Source organism: Pimephales promelas, chromosome 1 (assembly GCF_988280905.1).
Source record: "Pimephales promelas chromosome 1, fPimPro1.hap1.1, whole genome shotgun sequence".
NCBI classification, from domain to species: domain Eukaryota; kingdom Metazoa; phylum Chordata; class Actinopteri; order Cypriniformes; family Leuciscidae; genus Pimephales; species Pimephales promelas.
Window position 1 is genome coordinate 15,700,403 of NC_142769.1, and position 23,326 is coordinate 15,723,728.

General features: G+C 44.6%; 2 protein-coding genes across 2 annotated transcripts in view; both read right to left on the bottom strand.

Moving 5' to 3' along the window:
* The window catches only part of LOC148998390 (uncharacterized), a 183,833-nt gene that overhangs the window by 33,338 nt on the left and 127,169 nt on the right, over positions 1–23,326 (bottom strand). The window lies entirely within an intron of this gene.
* On the bottom strand, positions 9,293–13,340 carry LOC120487538 (uncharacterized). Its single transcript, XM_039683740.2, has 2 exons — positions 11,894–13,340; positions 9,293–11,728 (listed from the first exon to the last, which is right to left on the bottom strand). The coding sequence occupies exons 1-2, from the start codon at positions 13,089–13,091 to the stop codon at positions 11,316–11,318; spliced, it is 1,611 nt and encodes a 536-aa protein (XP_039539674.2). The 5' UTR covers positions 13,092–13,340; the 3' UTR covers positions 9,293–11,315.

Sequence of the window (23,326 nt, forward strand, 5' to 3'; positions counted from 1 at the left end):
TATTGTTCAGGCAAAGGTGGATAAATTGGTTTGTAAGGTGGAGGCGTTACTGTTGTCGCGGATTTCACTGGTGCTTGTGAATATTTCCTTTCAGCTTCAGTTATTATATTTGTCCAATCTGGATCAAATAAATCATCACTGGTCGTGTTTTCCTTCTCTGGACATGTGATGGACATGATTTTGTTTAATTTGTGGTATGCTTCAAGCTGAGGCCTCATAACTTCAACAAGCGGTACCGGACCACCATTTAAGTCGCAACAAATTCCACCTTGTTTCACAATCCAATTAGCTGCTAAAATTGGAAATGCTTTTGATTTTATCTTGTCTTTTTGGGACTCGAACCAGCTTAACTGCTCATTCATAGATGCATTAATGTCCAGTCCTTTTTTCAAAAGTTTAGTTAGTTTCTTGTTCTTCTTCTTTTCAAGATACCATTCAGCTATTGTGCTGCTGGTACAGGCACTTGCTGCCATCTTCAAGTGTTAAAAGTCTGTGCACTCAGAACAGTCTGTTAACTCAGAACAGTCTGTTAACTCAGAACAGCAGGGATGTATGTGTGCCTATGTGTGTGTAAGTATGTGTGTGTGCTCAGAGCTGCAGGCTGTCTGTATATGTATAGGTATGTGTGTGTGAGGGTCCCTGCCTCTCTCCCTCACCAACTGGATGTGTTTGTGTGAAGGTACAGGGCAATTCTGAAGGGAGGGGCTGCTTCACTCTCTTTCTCTGACCCTCACTCACAGAACAAAAGAAAAATGTAAAGAAAAGTTAACTCTAATGCTTTTCAGTATTTTAGTTTTCTTTTTAAAACTCAAAATGTTCCTTTTTTTTTTTCTTCTCAAATACTTTAGATTTGATCTCAGATTAATTTCTTTGGTATTTATTTTTCCCTTAAAGTTAACTCGGATCAGTCTCCTCAAATATTTGAACAGCTTTACGGTCAGGTTCAGAATGCCCACGATCCTAGCTAGTTACAAGGGCGCCTTTTATACTTGTATAACTCTAGCGTGTTACAATGTTTTAGGGATTACTCTGCCATCATTTTTAAAACAGTCCCGCCACATTTAACCGCTTTGGTCAATCAAGTATCGCTCGTGTTAAACTTCCCTCGTCTCCTACTGAGAACGAATCTTCGGTGTGCTGGATGTTTTAGGGATTACTCTGCCTTCTTTTAAACAGTCCCGCCACTATCCAACCACGTCGCAGTTATAACCAAGCAAATTTTACTAGCTTAACCGTTTTACAGCTAATTCCAAATTTCTGACTAGATGGTCTTTTTTCTAAAAAAAGATCCATCTCTATCCCAGCATTTCAAATATTGTTTGAGGTTTACTTTTCAGAGAACCTTAAATAAGCCTAATTCAATTTGATGATTTAATCTGATTAATTTTTATATAATTTTTCCTTATGTCCCATATTCATTGGCAAAACAACTGGTACTTAAAATAACACAGTTCTTTTCAGCATTTCAGTCACTGTCTCTAATCATCAGGCAGACTTAAAACTTTTTAGAAAGGAAAAAAAGTCTTACCTGAAATGATTGAGACGAATGCCTGGGTATGCGATCCTTTTCGTGTGACGCCAAAAATGTAGATTTAAAATCTTCGTTTCCCCTTGTTATTTAATTTAATGAAAAGACACCAGTCATTCTGCCAATATATGTTATTTATTTTACCAATTTATATAAGACATAAGGGAGAGAGAGTGGACCAGCAAAGATCGTACTTGTTGCCTCTCTGTATTTTCCTCTCTCTCCTTAAAACAAAGAGCTACACAGTACATATAGCTGCTAACATCTGCTCTCCATCAATCACCGAAATGTATATTCTGCTCCACGGAAAGAAACATAATACACTCAACTTCCCCCCAAGTCTCCCAAACTCTAAAAGTCTTCCACATACAGAATTCAGAAAAGTTTGATTCATAAAAATGTAGATTATAAATGATTATGAATATATATGAAAAGTATAAAAAATGTATATGAAAAGTGTAAATCACATGCATAATACTAATGATTATGATTATTAATAAAAACAATAAAAAAACTAAAAACAACATTAAATGATGAGATTGTGAATCTTCAGGTCACTTCCTGTTGCCACTAGGTGGCGCTATGACTGTGGGTGAATGTCGGCATGTAGATTTGTTCAGGGCGGGACTCTTGTCAAATGTGTAAAATTTCGTGCAGATCTGGGCATTTACAGCCAAGTTACAACAACTTCCTGTTTCATGGCGAATCATTGACGCCACGGACACGCCCATCGACGAAAACACGCAGATAGCACAACTTTACATCGTCAATGCCTTTAGAAGGTACAGCAGAAATTTGAAGTTGATCCGACTAATTCCCTAGGAGGAGTTCGTTAAAGTACGGAGTGTGTAAATCGTCCCAAATCGGTCGCCAAATTCAAAATGGCGGACTTCCTGTCGAGTTTAGGGTATGGATTCTTGAGGCTTTTTTGTACGTCTGGTCATGGTAGATGTACCACAGAAATTTCGTACATGTCGGTCAAACATATGGCGGGGGCTGCTACGTTAAAGGTCACTTCCTGTTGCCAGCAGGTGGCGCTATGACTTAGGGTGAATGTCGGCATGTAGATTTTTTCAGGGCGGGACTCTAGTCAAATGTGTAAAATTTCGTGCAGATCTGGGCATTTACAGCCAAGTTATTACAACTTCCTGTTTCATGGGGAATCTTCGACGCCACGGACACGCCCATCGACGAAAACGCGCAGATAGCACAACTTTACATCGTCAATGCCTTTAGAAGGCACAGCAGAAATTTTAAGTCGATCCGACTAAATCCCTAGGAGGAGTTCGTTAAAGTACGGAGTCTGTAAATCGTCCAAAAATGGCCGCCAAATTCAAAATGGCGGACATCCTGTCGAGTTTAGGGTATGGGTTCTTGAGGCTTTTTTGTGCGTCTTGATATGATACACGTCCCCACCAAATTTCGTGCATGTAGGTTGAACGTGGACGAGGGGCTAATTTTTTCCAATTTTCTAGGTGGCGCTATCGTGCCATTTTGCCCCGCCCATCCGCGAAACCCACAAAATACGAAATTTTTCACCAGTCCTGACATGCGTGCCAAATGTGGTGAGTTTTTGAGCATGTTGCGGCCCCGAAAATGGCACTTACTTTGCAGAAAAAAGAAAAAAAAAAATAATCCTAACAGTTTCAATAGGGTCCTCGCACTTTTAGTGCTCGGGCCCTAATTAAAGCTGCAAGCAGCGATGGGCGGGCCCTCGCACCTGTAGCATGTCGGGGTGTGAGGCGGCCGCGTTTCATTTTCTGCAGCTCAGCCAGTGCGGCTGTGCATTTGCCACACTGCTTCGTTAAAGGCCACTTCCTGTTGCCAGCAGGTGGCGCTATGACTGTGGGTGAATGTCGGCATGTAGATTTGATCAGGGCGGGACTCTTGTCAAATGTGTTAAATTTCGTGCAGATCTGGGCATTTACAGCCAAGTTACTACAACTTCCTGTTTCATGGCGAATCATCGACGCCACGGACACGCCCATCGACGAAAACGCGCAGATAGCACAACTTTTCATCGTCAATGCCTTTAGAAGGCACAGCAGAAATTTGAAGGCGATCCGACTAAAGCCCTAGGAGGAGTTAGTTAAAGTACGTAATGAGTAAATCATCCAAAAATGGCGGTAAAATTAGAAATGGCCGACTTCCTGTTGAGTTTAGGGCATCGCTCCAAGAGACTTTTCTGTGCGTCTGGACATGGTAGATGTACCACAGAAATTTCGTACATGTCGGTCAAACATGCGACGGGGGCTGCTTCGTTAAATGTCACTTCCTCTTGCCACTAGGTGGCGCTATGAATGTGGGTGAATGTCGGCATGTAGATTTGTTCAGGACGGGACTCTTGTCAAATGTGTAAAATTTCGTGTAGATCTGGGCATTTACAGCCAAGTTACTACAACTTCCTGTTTCATGGCGAATCATCGACGCCACGGACACGCCCATCGACGAAAACGCGCAGATAGCACAACTTTACATCGTCAATGCCTTTAGAAGGTACAGCAGAAATTTGAAGTTGATCTGACTAATTCCCTAGGAGGAGTTCGTTAAAGTACGGAGTGTGTAAATCGTCCCAAATCGGTCGCCGAATTCAAAATGGCGGACTTCCTGTCGAGTTTAGGGTATGGGTTCTTGAGGCTTTTTTGTGCGTCTGGTCATGGTAGATGTACCACAGAAATTTCGTACATGTCGGTCAAACAAGCAGCGGGGGCTGCTTCGTTAAAGGTCACTTCCTGTTGCCAGCAGGTGGCGCTATGACTGTGGGTGAATGTCGGCATGTAGATTTGTTCAGGGCGTGACTCTTGTCAAATGTGTAAAATTTCGTGCAGATCAGGGCATTTACAGCCAAGTTAGTACAACTTCCTGTTTCATGGCGAATCTTCGACGCCACGGACACGCCCATCGACGAAAACGCGCAGATAGCACAACTTTACATCGTCAATGCCTTTAGAAGGCACAGCAGAAATTTTAAGTCGATCCGACTAAATCCCTAGGAGGAGTTCGTTAAAGTACGGAGTCTGTAAATCGTCCAAAAATGGCCGCCAAATTCAAAATGGCGGACCTCCTGTCGATTTTATGGTATGGGTTCTTGAGGCTTTTTTGTGCGTCTTGATATGATACACGTCCCCACCAAATTTCGTGCATGTAGGTTGAACGTGGACGAGGGGCTAATTTTTTCCAATTTTCTAGGTGGCGCTAGCGTGCCATTTTGCCCCGCCCATCCGCGAAACCCACAAAATACGAAATTTTTCACCAGTCCTGACATGCGTGCCAAATTTGGTGAGTTTTTGAGCATGTTGCGGCCCCGAAAATGGCGCTTACTTTGCAGAAAAAAGAAAAAAAAAAAAAAAAAAAAAAAAAATTAAAGCTGCAAGCAGCGATGGGCGGGCCCTCGCACCTGTAGCACGTCGGGGTCTGAGGCGGCCGCGTTACATTTTCTGCAGCTCAGCCAGTGCGGCTGTGCATTTGCTACTTTGCTTCATTAAAGGTCACTTCCTGTTGCCAGCAGGTGGCGCTATGACTGGTGGGTGAATGTCGGCATGTAGATTTGTTCAGGGCGGGACTCTTGTCAAAGGTGTGAAATTTCATGCATATCTGGGCTTTTACAACCAAGTTACTACAACTTCCTGTCTCATGGCGAATCATCGACGCCACGGACACGCCCATTGAGGAAAACGCGCAGATAGCACAACTTTTCATCATCAATGCCTTTAGAAGGCACAGCAGAAATTTGAAGTCGATCCGACTAAATCCCTAGGAGGAGTTAGTTTAAGTACGTAATGAGTAAATCATCGAAAAATGGCTGTGAAATTAGAAATGGCCAACTTCCTGTTGAGTTTAGGGCATCACTCCAAGAGACTTTTCTGTGCGTCTGGACATGGTAGATGTACCACAGAAATTTCTTACATGTCGGTCAAACATGCGGCGGGGGCTGCTTCGTTAAAAGTCACTTCCTCTTGCCACTAGGTGGCGCTATTAATGTGGGTGAATGATGGCATGTAGATTTGTTCAGGGCGGGACTCTTGTCAAATGTGTAAAATCTCGTGTAGATCTGGGTATTTACAGCCAAGTTACTACAACTTCCTGTTTCATGGCGAATCATCGACGCCACGGACACGCCCATCGACGAAAACGCGCAGATAGCACAACTTTACATCGTCAATGCCTTTAGAAGGTACAGCAGAAATTTGAAGTTGATCCGACTAAATCCCTAGGAGGAGTTCGTTAAAGTACGGAGTGTGTAAATCGTCCCAAATCGGTCGCCAAATTCAAAATGGCGGACTTCCTGTCGAGTTTAGGGTATGGGTTCTTGAGGCTTTTTTGTGCGTCTGGTCATGGTAGATGTACCACAGAAATTTCGTACATGTCGTTCAAACAAGCGGCGGGGGCTGCTTCGTTAAAGGTCACTTCCTGTTGCCAGCAGGTGGCGCTATGACTGTGGGTGAATGTCGGCATGTAGATTTGTTCAGGGTGGGACTCTTGTCAAATGTGTAAAATTTCGTGCAGATCTGGGCATTTACAACCAAGTTACTACAACTTCCTGTTTCATGGCGAATCTTCAACGCCACGGACACGCCCATCGACGAAAACCTGCAGATAGCACAACTTTACATCGTCAATGCCTTTAGAAGGCACAGCAGAAATTTTAAGTCGATCCGACTAAATCCCTAGGAGGAGTTCGTTAAAGTACGGAGTCTGTAAATCGTCCAAAAATGGCCGCCAAATTCAAAATGGCGGACATCCTGTCGAGTTTAGGGTATGGGTTCTTGAGGCTTTTTTGTGCGTCTTGATATGATACACGTCCCCACCAAATTTCGTGCATGTAGGTTGAACGTGGACGAGGGGCTAATTTTTTCCAATTTTCTAGGTGGCGCTATCGTGCCATTTTGCCCCGCCCATCCGCGAAACCCACAAAATACGAAATTTTTCACCAGTCCTGACATGCGTGCCAAATTTGGTGAGTTTTTGAGCATGTTGCGGCCCCGAAAATGGCACTTACTTTGCAGAAAAAAGAAAAAAAAAATAATCCTAACAGTTTCAATAGGGTCCTCGCACTGTTAGTGCTCGGGCCCTAATAAATATATATATATATATATATATATATATATATATACAGTACTGTGCAGAAGTCTTAGGCACACTAGTATTTTCGCCTCAAAGAAATGGTTTTAAGCCAGTTATTTATATATTTTGTTGTAGTGTCTCAGTAGGAAATATCAGTTTACATTTCCAGACATTAATTGTGCCATTAATTGTAATAATCCAGTGAAATTTTTGAATGCACAAGGATTCTGACAACAGCCAATGCTCCACACGGGGGTCGGATCTTACCATCATCGAGTGCATCTGAAATTATATGAAGAAACAGTAAAAACAGAGACTAAGACCAGAAGAACTGTGGCAACGTTTCCAAAGACGCTTGAAAAAACCTGCAAAACTAAAAACTATGTGCAATACCTGGACAAAAGCTATTTTAAACGTAAAGGGTACTAAACACCTATTGATTTGATTTACTTAACTGTTAAAAGTTAATAACAGTTAATAATAGTTATATAATTATTATATATAATTATAATAGTTAATTTATATATATTGGTTAAAAGTTAGATTTTGAAACATCTTGAAAAATTGGTATTTTTCCACTGGGTACCAGAAGAAAGAATGCGAGGACAAAAAAAAAAAAAAAATATATATATATATATATATATATACACTCACCGGCCACTTTATTAGGTACCCCATGCTAGTAATGGGTTGGACCCATTTCTCCCATCTCAGGGGAAAATAAGGGAATAAACCATGACCATTCAAAAATATGACTGGGTTTCTAAAGATACAAAGCTTAATGCAAATGGGTGAAGTGACCCTTTAATTTCAGAAATGTCTCTGTATTTATATATATATAAATAGTCTTTGCACACTTTGGTACCCAGTGACACACACTCATTATACAGCTCATTATGCATTATTTAGGATCCTCACAATCATTCACGCCCACTACACCCCCCACATATTGCCTTTCCAAATAAAAAGTGTCTTACAAATGTAAATCAATGTATTGTTTTGTGTAAATGATTAGGCAGGATGATTTTCCGATAATTTTGAAGAAAATTCTCTAGGCGACACCCTCCATTAGTCAAAAGTCTTGTGGACAAATATTTTGTCTGTGTTTTGTGGCCTTATTTCAGAAACTTTACGTTTTTTTTTTTTAATAACCATGCATAAACAATATTTTCTCAAAAAGACAAACATGTACACTCATGTTGCTCACATATTATGTTAGTCCTGTTTGTGCTAAATATAGTGTAAACCATTGCCATTAATATGTTTATAAGCAACTGAAAAAAGCACAAATGTCAGTGCATATCAAAGCATCTCAAGGACACCTTGACACCTTAAATGCCTTAGACCCCAGAGGGTTAAAGTCCCTGTAAAGTCAAAATTAAGTATGTGTTCTGAGTTTTTGACACCACAGAAAAATGTGTTATTAGCCATCCAGCCAAATTTGAATGATAAAAAAAGAAATTATTATATATTTTTTTATAAAATAAGCTATCAAATTCATGAAAAAATTAGCAGTATTCTCTGCTCTCAAATGCTGGGGGCGTGTCCGCTGGCTGCGTGGAACCCATGCCCACTCACGGGAAAGCTGTCGACGGTGATATTAGCTGATTAGCTTTTGGAGACGGGAGGATGAACGCTGAGGCGGGAGATAGCCTTTTCGGCCATGTTCACCTGTAACAGCAGATTATCAGTGAATAATCAGTGAATCCCAGTTGTCTCTGAGGAAAGTTTATAAAACGATCCAGTGTAAAACGATCACTACAGAGGCGGGTGTTCGCGGTGATCCTCAGCTCTTCATTAACAAGGTTGGCTCTCTAAAAACCTCTTCTTGATGTGATCGTTTTTAGGGAATTTAAATGAAGATACCGATCTGTTTTGTACATGATCGCATCCAGCTAATAGCCTATGCATTTATGTGTCAAATAGCTAGCTAGAAAACAGTAGGCTGTAGTAACTAATAGGACTGACAGTCACTCACGATTGAGCGGCGAATGCGAATGTGCTCTAGGGGAGAGATGAGATCAGCAAAATGCGTCATCAAATAGGGGCTTGTCCAGGAGCTCATGGGCTCCCGTGCGTCATCGAGCCCTGTTTTAGCCCCGTCCAAAAAATCCGTAAAATTGCAATGGTGAAAAACTGTTTAACGGTCTAACTCCACATTTCAGTACTTCACAGTTCACAGTCTTTGTAATATGTTTTAGCAATACATATGTAACATTCATAATGCGTTTAGAACTTTTTTGTAGAATTGCCTTTACAGGGACTTTAAGAGACTAATTACTTTATTCATTTTTAGCTGACACTTTTATCCAAAGCGACTTACAATTGCTATATATGTCAGAGGTTGCACACCTCTGGAGCAACTAGGGGTTAAGTGTCTTGCTCAGGGACACATTGGTGTCTCACAGTGGATTTGAACCCGGGTATCTCACACCAAAGGCATGTGTCTTTATGTAACATAATGCTGCTGAAGGTTGGGAAGGCATTCTTTATCTGTTCTTTAGCTAAATATCAACACATTCATATAACATGCAAAGTGCTTTAGTTTTAGATGTGATACTCTAAACTGACAACTAGAGGTGTAAAGAGTACCTGAGTAAAGGTACAGATAGCATACAGTGAAAATGACTCAAAGATGCACTAACCCTTAACACTGAAGAGACATGCTAGTGAAAATAAGAAACAATTGATTTGTAAGATTAAAAATGATGTTTTATTATTAAAGTCAAAATAAAACTGAATATTGCAATAAATAAACGTGGACACAACAGCCTCTTAAACATCAACAAACTCTCAAGCCTCAGTGAAGCACAAGTGCAAAAAAGGCCATAGGTAAACCAATATCCTTCAAAAAGGTCTCATTAATATAGCGGTCAAATAAAAGAATATTAAGTAGAATTAAATAGTCAAAGTCTAATTGTCTTGCACTGTATGTGCTGGTTTCTGCCTCATCATGTCCTCATCTTTTAAATCAAACACCTGCGATTCAGCAACTACCTGCTTGCATTCGCGTAAGGTAGCCTTGTTGACAAGTTTGACTGAGTAAAGGCAAAACTCACAAGATATAGTACATTCAATGCCCTTAATGACGATATCTCTTCTTTCTAGCTGAAACAAACTGCTGCAGAAAGTTTGGTGCCATTAAGGGGGTAATCCACCAGCCATTAGCTAGCAAGCCTTTACCTGCTGTTAGCATTCAATTATCTCCCATTCATTTTGGCGTCACTTTGACAGTGAATAACTTTACATCTGGGATTTTTAAAGACTCCATTTGTCCATTGTTTATTTCTAAAGAAACACAACAATGTATAAAAGGCTCCATTAACTTGTATCTTACAATATGGCCCAGTAAAAGCAGTTTTTGTAAAAATAGGCTAATGATTACGTCATAACGCGCAACTCTTTCACGCACAGTAGAGAAATTACCTTATAGACAGGAGGAGTTGCTAGCAGGCAATCAGGGGGACGTGGAGGCAGAGATGCTCACAAGTCTCTGAGCAAGAGTCCAAGTCAAGTCTCAAGTCTCTGAGCTAGAGTCCAAGTCAAGTCTCAAGTCTCTGAGCAAGAGTCCAAGTCAAGTCTCAAGTCTCTGAGCTAGAGTCCAAGTCAAGTCTCAAGTCTCTGCGCTAGAGTCCAAGTCAAGTCTCAAGTCTCTTTATTATAATAAGTCTCTGGTTATAATAAGTGTTGCATCACATACAGCGACCCATCCAGGCTGCTTAGAACACTCTATAGCTATATATAAGGAATTCAAAGCATGTAATATGTTATTTTGACTACTTTATCTATTAGCATACAGTATTAGCTTTGATTTTGGTATATTAAAATCAAATGTATGTAAACAGGCTATTCAAACATGACAAAACACCAAGAATGCTTTACTTTTAAGTTAATAACTGTATTTTGCCTTGGTGCATGAACACACAGTACAGTACATACAACACCATTGCAACGAACCAAACGATGTGAAATATACTATCCACAAAAATTAACACACTACACTTCCTTATTATAGAGAATCCTTATAGAGAATTATTTGTTATTTACTTAGTGGCTGGATAGCACAACATTCAAACGCTCAACATTTTTAGAGTGAATGTAGCAACTGACCAACGGCATGTAATTTGTTAAGAACAAAATGTTTAGAAATAATAAAATTAAAAAATCCAAAGTATGAGATCTCAGACTGGTTAACCTTCTCATCTCTTAAAGGAGTAGTTCACTTTTAAAAAAACTTTTGCTGATAATTTACTCGCCCCCATGTCATCCAAAATGTCCATGTCTTTCTTTCTTCAGTCGAAAAGAAATTAAGGTTTTTGATGAAAACATTCCAGGATTTTTCTCCATATAATGGACTTCAATGGGGTCCAAACGGTTCAAGGTCCAAATGAGAGTTTCAGTGCAGCTTCAAAGGGCTTTAAACGATACCAGACGATGAATAAGGGTCTTATGTAGCGAAACGATTGGTCATTTCAAAAATAAATAAAAAAGTTAAAGTTTTATAACCTTTTCAACGTAATTACGTATTACGTGACGTCATGAACGCGCATCACAGAACCGAGCATGGTGAGCATTTGTGCTTATCAAACTTAAACTTTTTTATTTATTTTTGAAATGAAGATTTTTCTGCATTTGAAGCTGCTTCCTTTAATACACTAGGTATGGGCCACAAAACATGTTTGGCTTATAGGTGTCCTTCAGTGGCCTAAGAACTAGAAAAGTCTTAAGCAACATAATGGTTACATTTCAAAAAGATCAAGCTTGACAGTGTCTTTGCACTAAGTCTGGCTCGGTGAGGGCGCATTATAAGGCCTCCATGACTAAATACCCTTTCCACTGGTGCACTGGTGGCAGGAACGGCAAGCAGTTTCATAGACACAAGATAAAGCCTGGGGAAGATCTTTGCATGCTTTTGCCAGAAATCCATACAGTCAACTTCTTCTTCAGAGCACACCTGGATGTAGCGAATGACCTCATCTTTGCAGGATGTGTGATGGTCTGCTTTTTTCTTGGTACTCTTCTTGCGGTAGCCAGAGAAAAGCCGTGGAGTTTTAGCGGGTACTGGTGGCTCCTCCTCATCTTCTCCACTGCTGCCCTCAGATATGGTGACTTTCTGAGCCTCAACCAAGAGAAGGTCTGAAAATATTTCACAAAAATGATGGTTAGTTACAATATTATGACGTTAATACACTAAATGCACAGTGGTGATGAATCAATAAAAAGTAAGACAAGATTTGAATATGTTAGATGCATAATGTGATGATAATCTTTTAAATCTGTTAATGTGAATTATTCACCTACCTATCATCATCTCCTTCACCTCACTCTTGACTTCATCTGATGTGAGGACATCTTGTTCTAGCCAAAAGAGGCAGAATGATGGGTCTAGAAGTGCAGACAACATGTAGACCATATCTCCAAATGGAAGCTCTACGGGGTGTTGTGCTGTTTCATCCATTCGGACATTTGCAAACATCCCCTGGAAACGGCGTTGGAGTGACTTTTGCAGTGCTTTCACTAAGCCAACCAGATGACGAGATGCATTCAGCATATGGATGAGGTGGCTGTTGAGTGAGAGTACACAAGGGAGAGCCGCACTGACAGTCACCACCTTCTCTCCTTGTGTAAGGTCTGTTGCTTGCAGAAATGGGGCTAAAATGTCCACAAGCTCTTTGAGCTGACTCCATTCTTTGGCTGATAAGCACAGGCCTTTATGTCCTTGGGCGTCCAGGAGAGAGTTTAGGCTTTGGGGATCCAGGTCAGTGACTGCCTCCACAAGGCGAAGAGTTCTGTTCCATCGTGTGGACACAGCTGAGGGGATGCTTTGGTTTGCTCCATACTCCGCCTCAAATGCTTCCTTCAGTCTACAAGTAGAATGGAGTAAACTGCAAAATTTTGTCACTTTTGCCATTGCACTGTTCAGCGTTCTTGTCTCCCCATCTCTTACAACAAGCTGCAATGAATGTGCAAAGCACTGCAGCCGCTGCTGCCGACAGCTGCTCTGGATGGATTCCACATCATCCTGGTATTCCTCACTTACTTCCTCCCACATGCAGCTATTTCCGAGCTCATCTTCATCATCATCTTCATTGTCAGTTTTAGCAGAAGGGAAACAAACTGTGAAGGCTTTCTTCATATTTGAGGCATTATCGCAGATGATATAATCCAGTTTATGTTTTATATTAAAGTTGTCACATATCTCCTCAAATTTCTCACTTATTCTCTCTCCAGTGTGTGACCCAGTGAATCGTTCACAACTTAGGAGAACTGTCTGCAGTCTTCTTGGGCAGTCTTTCTCCTCAATTTCCATGAAGTGGGCTGTTACCCCTAAGAAGCCACGCATGCCCCTGTCAGTCCAGATGTCCACTGTCACAGACACATTGTTAATCTTTTGTAGTTTACATTTTATCTTGGACTCTTTTTCTGCTACTAGCTCACTCAGACGTCTGGTTACGGTGCTTCGACTTACTGGGCAGTATCTCTCCTCTACCACTGACATTAAATTCCTGAAGCTAGGCTTGTCAATCAAAGACAGAGGTAGGTTGCATGAAATGATGAGGTCCTGTATTATGGATTCAGTAATGGCCTTCTGACTGGGATGCCCCTGGCTGTATAGCTGCACACCTCTTGTCTGGCTTAAGAATGAATCAATGCTGCTCTGTCCCTGTGCACTGGCCCCTTTCTTTGCTTTGTGAAACTCATTAAACCTGCAGAGATATTGATCAATCAATATGAAAAGACAACAAGTAAGATGCTTATCTTATAGCTAACAATTTTATGTGCAACAAAGCCCATCTGAAACCACAAGGTCCTGGGTAACACTTTACAATAAGGTTCATTAGTTAACATTAGTTAGTGTATTAACTAACATGAACTAACCATGAGCAATACATTTGTTTTGGTATTTGTTAATCTTCGTTGATGTTAGTTAATAAAAATAAAGCTGTTCATTGTTTGTTCATGTTAGTTCACAGCGCATTAACTAATGTTAACAAGATTTTAATAAAGTATTAGTAAATATTGAAATTAACATTTACAAAGATTAGAAAAATGCCATTATTCATTATTAGTTCATGCCAACTAATGTAGTTAACTAATGTTAACTAATGAACCTTATTATAAAGTGTTACCAGGTCCTGAACTGAAAAAATGGTCTCAGGGTATCAAGAAAATATTGCTAATTTTTTAAGCAATAACTAACTTTTTTTTCACTTACAGAGTGAAAAGAATGAAACTGTAATGTTACATGATCAACAATAATTTCTGTTAAGAATATATATCTCAACACATTTTCAATGACCACACACTGTACACCCCCCTACACATTTATATTACACACAGGATGTACGGGTCTAATAAAAGTGTGGAAATGGTAGGTCCTGTGTACCTTTACTCTGTCCTCCTGTCATGGCCTACTGTTGTGTATGTGTGTGTGTGTTCTTGTATATGGTTTATGAACGTCAGGGGTAGAAACAAAACTCACTTTTGCACACACAATCTCTCTCTCACACGCACACACACACACAAGCACACACACACACACACGCACACACACACACACTCAAGCACACTCAAGCACATAGACACTGTTTACGGGGACTCTCCATAGGCGTAATGGTTTTACTAATGTACAAACTGTATAATCTATCCACCTCCACTAACCCTACCCCTAAACCTACCAATCACAGAAAACTTTTGGCCTTTTTTGAATTTCAAAAAAACACCATTTAGTATGTTTTTTAAGCAGTTTGGTTTATGAGGACACAGATGTCCTTATAAACGAATCGGTTACCTAACGTAACCTCGGTTCTCTCTAGATGAGGGAACGAGTATTGCGTAAGCTAGCTTACGCTACGGGAAAGATTCATCTTTGCTGAGAAGTTGAAGCCATTATTCCATAATTTTGTAATCATTGTCAACGCAGTCTCTTCTGAGGCAGACCATGAGCGGGCTAGCTAGCGGCTCATTGGTTCGCTCAGAGAGAATGCACGAACCTATGGGAGAGCGGCGCTGAGTCCGCGCCCAATGAGCGGACGGCGCTCGCTCACTGCGTCACAGCCCGCCAAAAGGGGCGTGGCTGCAGTGTATAAAGGTCGCTCTCCCAGCTAGTTCGTCGATTCTGTAGCATGAAGCGAAACGCTAGTGGCGCAAGCACGGCCGGGAACGCAATACTCGTTCCCTCATCTAGAGAGAACCGAGGTTACGTTAGGTAACCGATTCGTTCTCTTACGAGAGGTTCTCTCGTATTGCGTAAGCTAGCTCACGCTACGGGAACACCTGGTCAACGCCGTGCGCGCTAAGTAACCACTAAGCATCCCAGGGGGGAAACAACGGGGGAATCTATAAGTGGATGAAGATAATAAGGCGGCCAGCATAGCGGCCGTTATCATCTAGTGCAAAATGCCCTAAGGCGGCCGGCGAAGCGGGCCGTGATGTGTAATGCATAAGCACATAGGGGAACACAACTCCCGATAGTGCGACTTTCTATAGGAGAGCTGTAAGTACTAGACCGCCAGAATTTTAGCCTGTAAGGCTGGAACTTCCAAGTTATAAAATCTGACAAAGGTGGAGGGGGAGGCCCATCCCGCAGCCACGCAAATGTCGTGAATGGAAATTCCGCAGGACCATGCCCACGATGAGGCCATGCCTCTGGTGGAATGAGCCCTGATGCCCAGAGGGCAAGGCAGGTCTTTAGCGGCATAAGCAGAGGCAATCGCGTCTACTATCCACCTGGATAGAGTCTGTTTCGAGGCGGCTAATCCCTTGGTGCGGCCACCGAACGACACAAACAGCTGCTCTGAGCGTCTGAACGCGGCAACGCGTGTAGTATACACTCTGAGAGCCCGAACCGGGCAGAGGCGGTCAGCGTCACGTTCGCTATCGGATGCAGGCAGCGCCGATAGAGAGATCACTTGCGCCCTGAAAGGGGTACCAATCGCTTTAGGAACATAACCGTGTCTAGGTTTCAGAATGACTATGGAGTCATTTGGTCCAAACTCCAGGCACGCAGCGCTCGAAGAAAGCGCGTGAATGTCCCCCACTCGTTTTACTGAGGCGAGTGCCGTCAGAAGAACGGTTTTTAGCTAGAGGTAATTTAGCTCCACGGACTCAAGTGGTTCAAACGGTGGGGCTTTCAGAGCTTCTAGAACTATAGAAAGATCCCAGACCGGCACCGTAGGGGGGCGAGGGGGGTTCATCCTTCTGGCTTCCCTGAGGAAGCGGATGATAAGCTCGTCTTTGCCCAGAGACTGGGCGCGCCGGGGTTCAACGAACGCCGCGACGGCTGCCACGTAAACCTTAAGAGTGGATGGGGACCTGCCCTTATCCAGCATCTCCTGAAGGAACATGAGCAAAGACGAAACCTCGCACGTCCGTGGGTCCAAATTTTTGTCGGTGCACCATTTGGAGAACACAGACCATTTTGCAGCATAGAGCTTTCTGGTAGAATCCGCTCTGGCGTGTTTGATCGTGTTCAGAACCCCTTCTGGCAATTCGACGCGTAGTCGTTGGTCACCCATGCATGAAGCGCCCAGCGCTGTGGATGGGGATGCCAGATCGAGCCGCGGGCTTGAGTGAGGAGATCTGCTCTGATTGGAATGGGCCACGGGGCTGTCTGTGACAGCCGCGTAAGCTCCGGGAACCAAATCTGATTCTCCCAGCGCGGGGCTATGAGGAGCACCGAGTGGCGTGAGTCCCTGATTCTCTGAATGACCTGCGGTAGCAGAGAAATCGGGGGAAAAGCATAGAGCGGGCGGCGGGGCCAATCCTGGGCTAGCGCGTCCTCGCTCTTTGAGAAGAATATTGGGCAGTGAGCGTTCTCTTCTGACGCGAAAAGATCTATCTCCGCTCTGCCGAATAGGCGCCACAGCGTTTGGACTGTTTGAGTGTGCAGGGACCATTCTCCGGGGGAGACCAGATTCCTGGACAGCATGTCTGGACCGTCGTTCAGATGGCCCGGTACGTGCGTCGCTCTGAGCGAGAGCAGGTGACTCTGGGACCACAATAGGATGCGGCGTGTCAGATGAAAGAGATTCTTGGATCTGACGCCGCCCTGACGGTTGATGTATGATACCACGGCCATATTGTCGGAGCGAATCTTGACGTGGTGACCGTGTATGCGCGGGAGGAAAAACAGCAGCGCGTTCTCGACCGCGATCATTTCCAGACAGTTTATGTGTAGGGAACTCTCGTGGCTCGACCACTGGCCGGCGGCTGGTGAGCCCTCGCAAACCGCACCCCAACCCGAGTTGGATGCGTCTGTCGAGATGACTTTCCGGCGAGAAAAAGTCCCCATGGTAACGCCCCTCTGAAACCACTCGATTACTGACCATGGCTGCAGTGCAGTGATACATGTCTGAGTAATCTTGATCATCTGGCGGCCTGTCGTCCACTCGCGGTGGGATACGCGGCTCTTTAACCAGAGTTGAAGGGGGCGCATGTGCAGAAGACCCAGCTGTAGCACAGCGGAGGCTGAAGCCATATAACCCAGCATCCTCTGAAACGATTTCAGGGATGTATGGGTACCCATCTGAAAAGAGGCGGCTAGGCGCTGAACACGGCGCGCGCGCTGTGTGGATAAGCGAGCCGTCATAGTGACAGAGTTCAAAACTATTCCAAGGAACGAAATAGTTTGACTGGGCTGGAGAGAGCTCTTTGTCCAGTTGACAGAGAGTCCCAGCGCTTCCAGATGGTTGAGGAGAACTGTGCGGTGCGACAGAAGCTCCGTCTGGGAATCTGCTAGAGTCAGCCAATCGTCCAGATAATTCAGTATGCGCAGCCCCTGACTTCGCAGGGGGGCGAGCGCTGTATCCATGCACTTCGTGAATGTACGGGGTGCTAAGGATAGGCAGAACGGGAGAACGGCATACTGGTAAACTTGACCCTCGAAGGCGAAACGTAGGAATGGCCTGTGATGAGGGTTTATCTGGATCTGAAAATAGGCGTCTTTCAGGTCTAGAGAGATGAACCAGTCCCCCTGGCGGACGTGCGCGAGGAGTTTCTTGACTGTGAGCATTTTGAACGGTCTCTTCATGAGCGCTTTGTTCAAAGCCCTGAGATCTAAGATCGGCCTGAGGCCGCCGTCTTTCTTGGGAACCAGAAAATAACGGCCGTAAAACCCCGACTCGGTCATAGATGGTGGGACTCTCTCTATAGCGCCCTTCTGCAGTAGCTTGGCTATTTCTAAGCGAAGCGTGTTCATAGCAGCCGGGCTGACAGTGGATTCGAGCCGCGAGCGTGGCGGGCGGCGACGAAACTGTAATCGATAGCCATTCTTTATTATGCTTAAAACCCACGGGGAGATGCCGGGGATGGCTTCCCACGCTTCGAAGCGAGCGGCTAGCGGCTGAATGGCGATTTCGCCCTGATTGCTGCACATAGTGGGCTGGACACTGGGTGTGGGCACGCTTGTAGTGTGGAAGGCAACGGGACTTACACTCAGAGAGGAGTTTATGGGCCGTGTGACAGAGCGGGCAGAGGGGGGACACGCGCACGGGCTCGTGGGCGTGCTTATGTTCTCTGCTACTGGAGCGGATAGAGCTCGCTCCGCGAGAATGGGCTCTGTGAGAGACCCTGGGCATATGGTGCTTGTGTGTGTAAGTGAGCACATGCTTGTGGGCACATTTTTTACACTTGAGGCTTTTATGCTCTTTTTGTGAACTCTCTGAGTAGCCGTGAAAACGGCTTTTAGTCGCTCGCAAGCGGGCAGGGAAACCGGCTCGATTGTGGCGTTGAACACTACTGTAGTCGGCGGTGAGACAGGGACTAACAGTGGGCGATGCTTTGACGGCGGTCCGGCCGCGGCGGGAGAGAGCCGTCTTTTTCTCAGCTGTGCTAGGCAGACTTCTGCTGATCGGGCTTCAGCGCGATCTTGGGTCGAGGCCCCCGGGGAGGAGGCTGTCTGCGGCGGCTGTCAGAGTGAGAGCGAGGGCGGCCGCCCTGTCTACGCTGGGGCTGCTGAGCTTGCTGAGGCGGGCGCTGCTGTGGGGTTCTGGCAGGAGGCTCCTGAGAGCGGCCTGTCGAAGAACTAGAGCGGCGGGGCAAGAACAGATTCATGGCCTGAGTCGCTTTCTGTACCTCGGAGAAGCGGTCAACGATGCCCGTGACGGCAGATCCGAAGAGCCCGGTAGGAGATATAGGCGCGTTGAGGAACACGGCGCGTTCTGAATCTCCCATCTCAGTGAGCGTGAGCCACAAGTGTCTCTCCGCGACAACGAGGGCGGCCATGCATTTCCCCAGGGCTTCTGCGGCGGCTTTAGTGGCGCGAAGGGAAAGATCCGTAGCGCTTCTCAGATCCGAAAGGATGGGCGGGTTCCTACCGCTGTTCGCCATCTCGCACAAGATATCGGTCTGGAGCACCTGGAGGACTGACATGGAATGCAGCGCTGAGGCGGCCTGTCCGGCGGCGGCATAGGCGCGGGCATGGAAGTTGGAGGTCGCTCTGCACGCTTTTGAAGGAAGCGTATGAGAAGAACGCCATCTGGCAGAGGGCGGGCAAAGATGAGCGGCGACCGAGTCCTCGACGGGCGGCATGGCGGTGTTCCCCTTCTCGGCGGCTCCGTCCACTGAGCGCAGCGAAGCGGACACATCGGAGCGGTTACGAGCCGAAAGAGGGGCATTCCAGGATTTCGTGAGCTCGTTGTGAAGCTCAGGCAGGAATGGTGCAGCCCGGCTGCAGGCGGGGGTCGGGCGCCGGTGCAGGAACTTCCCATCCATGCGGTTCGGTAGTTTCTCGGGGGGAGGAGACCACTCGAGACCCAGGCGGTTGACGGCCTGCGAAAGGAGGCGCGTTAGTTCCTCCTCGATGCCGGCGCGGGTCCCCGCAGACTCTCTCGTCGATGAGCCGATCGACGACCAATCCTCGCTGTCAGAAGCGTGCAGCGAACAAGAGTCCTTCTCATCCGCGTTGTCATCGGAGGCGACAGAGCGGCCACTCGGCGGCAACTGTAAGTCCGGCAGGGGCGGAGAGGGAGAGCGGTCGGTGGGCGGCGGCGGCCCACATGGATCCGCAGGGGGCTCCGGCGGCCTCTGGGAGCGGCGTTTCTTTTTCCGCGGCGAAGTGAGAGGGAAGACAGAGGCAGGTCCTCGCAGTGGTCGCATCCTCCGTTGGCGAGGGCGAGCTCTGCGTGTTCCACTCCAAGACAGAGAACGCAGATGGGGTGGCGGTCTCCTTCCTCAAGTGAAGAGCGGCAAGAGCCGCAGGAAATTCGAGGCATCTTTAAAAAGACGCTCGGCTCTTTTAGGGAATGGAATAAAAGGATACGCGTCGGATGGCGCTAGCTTGCTGGGCGGCTGAAGGTGGCAGACGGCCGGCTTCCTCAGACTCCGGAGCTCGCTAGAAGGTGCCCTCTCGACGACGGCGGCTTCTTCCCAGGACAGCGGATGCGTGTAGCTCGCTGAATGAAAAAGAATCGACGAACTAGCTGGGAGAGCGACCTTTATACACTGTAGCCACGCCCCTTTTGGCGGGCTGTGACGCAGTGAGCGAGCGCCGTCCGCTCATTGGGCGCGGACTCAGCGCCGCTCTCCCATAGGTTCGTGCATTCTCTCTGAGCGAACCAATGAGCCGCTAGCTAGCCCGCTCATGGTCTGCCTCAGAAGAGACTGCGTTGACAATGATTACAAAATTATGGAAAAATTTTTTGGCTTCAACTTCTCAGCAAAGATGAATCTTTCCCGTAGCGTAAGCTAGCTTACGCAATACGAGAACCTCGCGTAAGAGAACCATGTTTACGTTGTAATACCCATTTCATTATACACATTTGTGTCCTCATAAACCATATACAAGAACTCACACACACTAACAGTAACTTAGGCCCTGACAAGAGGAGGACAGAGTAAAGGACCAAACATTTCCACACTTTTAAAAACGTTTTTTTTCTTTCACGTTTTGAAAACGGGTCGTATAGACCCGAACACCATACAAGGGTTGACACTATAAACGCTCATTTATATTTCATAAGGAAGACAAGACAGTCGCAGTTAACCTCCCATAACCATAGCTAAAGCAAGAAGCAAGCTAACGGTAACGTTAGATGGTCAATGCTGAGCTAAACATGTTTACTGACCTATCAGGATGCGTTTTCAGATGCCTGATAAAATTCGATGTGGTGGAGCCAGAATCTTTGATATTGATACCGCATATTTTGCATATAGCGCTCCTTTTATTTGGGCCTTCTTGTTTAAAATTTTTGTATCCAAAGCTTGCGATGAATGGCACAGCAGTCGACATGTTCGCTTTCCTCTCATGCGTGTCCTCTCATGTGCGCGCGCAGCAGATACGTAGTACGTCAAACGTCTGACGAGCTCGCTGTTATTCCCCTCCACAGTGAGTTCGTCAGACGTTTCCTAAAAATAAACATTGTTCACGAGTCCCGCAGCTCGAGTCCGAGTCGAGTCTGAAGTCTTTCGAGGACGAGTCTCAAGTCGAGTCTGAAGTCACTGTGTGTGCGACTTAAGTCGCACTCGAGTCCGAGTCTCGAGTCCGAGTCTCGAGTCCCCATCTCTGCGTGGAGGCATGATGTCAAGGGAGAAGCCCATACAGAGTCATAAAGTTGATACTGCTGCTAGCTCATGGACAGCTCCTACTCACTCTCTCATGCCGAGTTCAGACTGCATGATTTTAGCCACGATTTTGGCTTGCCGACAGGTTCTGAGAAATCGCCAACAAATGCCCGAAATCACAGGCAAATTGGTGCTCGTTCACGCGAGTGACAATCACGCGGTGTGAATGAGTAAAGATGCGATCTGAGAGAATCGCAGACGAGTCTCCGACGCCCGTGAGATTTTTGGCATGTTAAATATCTGGATCTGTCGGCGATTCAAAATCCTGCTGTGTGAAAAGTGTTCTGACTGAAAACTACATCTGTGATTACCGACAGCCAATGAGAGAGCAAGATACAGTGCAGCGGGGAGTTCGGGGAGGAGTTATAGATCACATATCAACAAGGCATTTTTTCAGAAAAAGGCTTCTTCTCTTTGGACCCAAGAAATGGAAGAAAATTTTGTAGAAATTTGGCAGGAGCACCCGTGTCTCTTTGACGTTTCATCTGAGCTGTACCACAACCGGGTCGAAAAAGAAGTCTCACGTGAGAACTCCGGTCTTGCACGTGTGATTTCGCGTTGTTTCCTTGTCTTGCATGTGTTTGTTGTGAAACGTACATAGTTTGTGCTCAGCATGCTAGACAGAGTTGTCAGCGATTCTTCCTATTGTAAAGTGGTGCAGTGTGAAACCTTCTGTCGCCAATCCATCGTGCAGTGTGAACACAGCAGCGACTGAATGCTGGCCAAGATAGTGTAAAGACTCTGTTTGGGTCTGATCAATGGGGAATTTGCATATCATAATTAATAATTGATAATTAATAATTATTCATACAGATTTGGATCAGACCAGTCTTACATGTTAATAATTCTCCCAATGATGGAGGCTTGTAATTTTGCCTGCATGCATGCGCATCTATACAATTAACCACAAATTAATTGTAATTAATTACACAGACCACGTTTTACAAGGCAGGTAAAATGAATTAGCTCAATGAATTTATAAAGTTTATGAAAACTAATTCTGTGGCCACAAGAATTAGTTTTCCTGCTCTATAAACAAATACCCTTTTAAGGTATTTTTAATTCTGTAAAGCTAGGATTGGCATTTCATGGGACCAGTATGAGCAGACAGTAAATCAATCAAAATGAATATAATGCATTTAATAAGGCAGAACTACTTAAGTATTTACTACGTTACAGGCATACCAGAGTTTCCGCTAGAAAAAAAATGGTGCCGGTCAAAGTGACCGGCAGAGGTTTAGTTTAACGGACATTTTGATGATATGCCGGTCAAATATCGCCTCTTAATTAATCAAGTTGAGGAAAACTGGAGGCAGACTATGTAACTTAAAAAATGACATAATCAGGCCGTATAGAATGCAACGTTTATTAGCATAACTTTCAAATAGACGGAAACCATGAAAACATGAACGTCCGATTGGCGTCAATCAACGGCAATTGTTTTTACTATGGTTTCACATTAGTTTAACAAACCAATCCCCCTTCCCCACATATGTGGCCGTGTAAATGCGCAGCCTATATAAAGCTCAACCACAACCAAACATCTGAAAAGGGGTCCTTTATTTTCGACTGCGTATGAGAAGGACGCAGCGTTAATGTTTGGAGTTTCCACTTGTGGTCAGGAATATAACAAAAAAAACTTATACAATAAATTACAATAGGAAAATACCAAACTTGAAACCTTCCAAACAAAACTCGTCACTTACTGTGTGAGTTACAATGTTCTACAAATGTACAAAGAAACAACTCAAAATAAAAAAAATAGCAGTTACACTTCTATTTTTTTTCCCTCAGCGAGTTCTCTTTCACAATACTCAATTGTGTTAATTTTCCCCTTTTAGCTTCTTGCAAATAATTGTATATTCCCGAAAATAAAACAGAATACACAGAAACGGTTTAATGTGAGCATTTATACCCCAAATAAACAACGGTAGTGGCCTTTTTTATGTTTTCTGAATAAAGAACAAAACATAAACATGATTAAAGACACATTCTCATACAGTAAGCCACTAACACAATTGTAAGACAAAACAAACATATTCAACACTCTACAATTAACATTACTATGCCAATTCTTATCTCTTACAGATTATCAATAAACTTTGACATTACAAACAGTGCAGAGCTAGTGAAATATTTCCTTTGAGTGACTATAAGCATTTACAATAAAAG

What these genes read in the sequence shown, in the direction of transcription:
- LOC120487538 (XM_039683740.2), bottom strand. Translation starts at nt 13,091, where the DNA reads ATGTCAGTGGTAGAGGAGAGATACTGCCCAGTAAGTCGAAGCACCGTA. An exon ending in GGTGAAGGAGATGATGATAG is followed by an intron (nt 11,729 to 11,893) that starts GTAGGTGAATAA and finishes AAATATTTTCAG; the next exon opens with ACCTTCTCTTGGTTGAGGCT.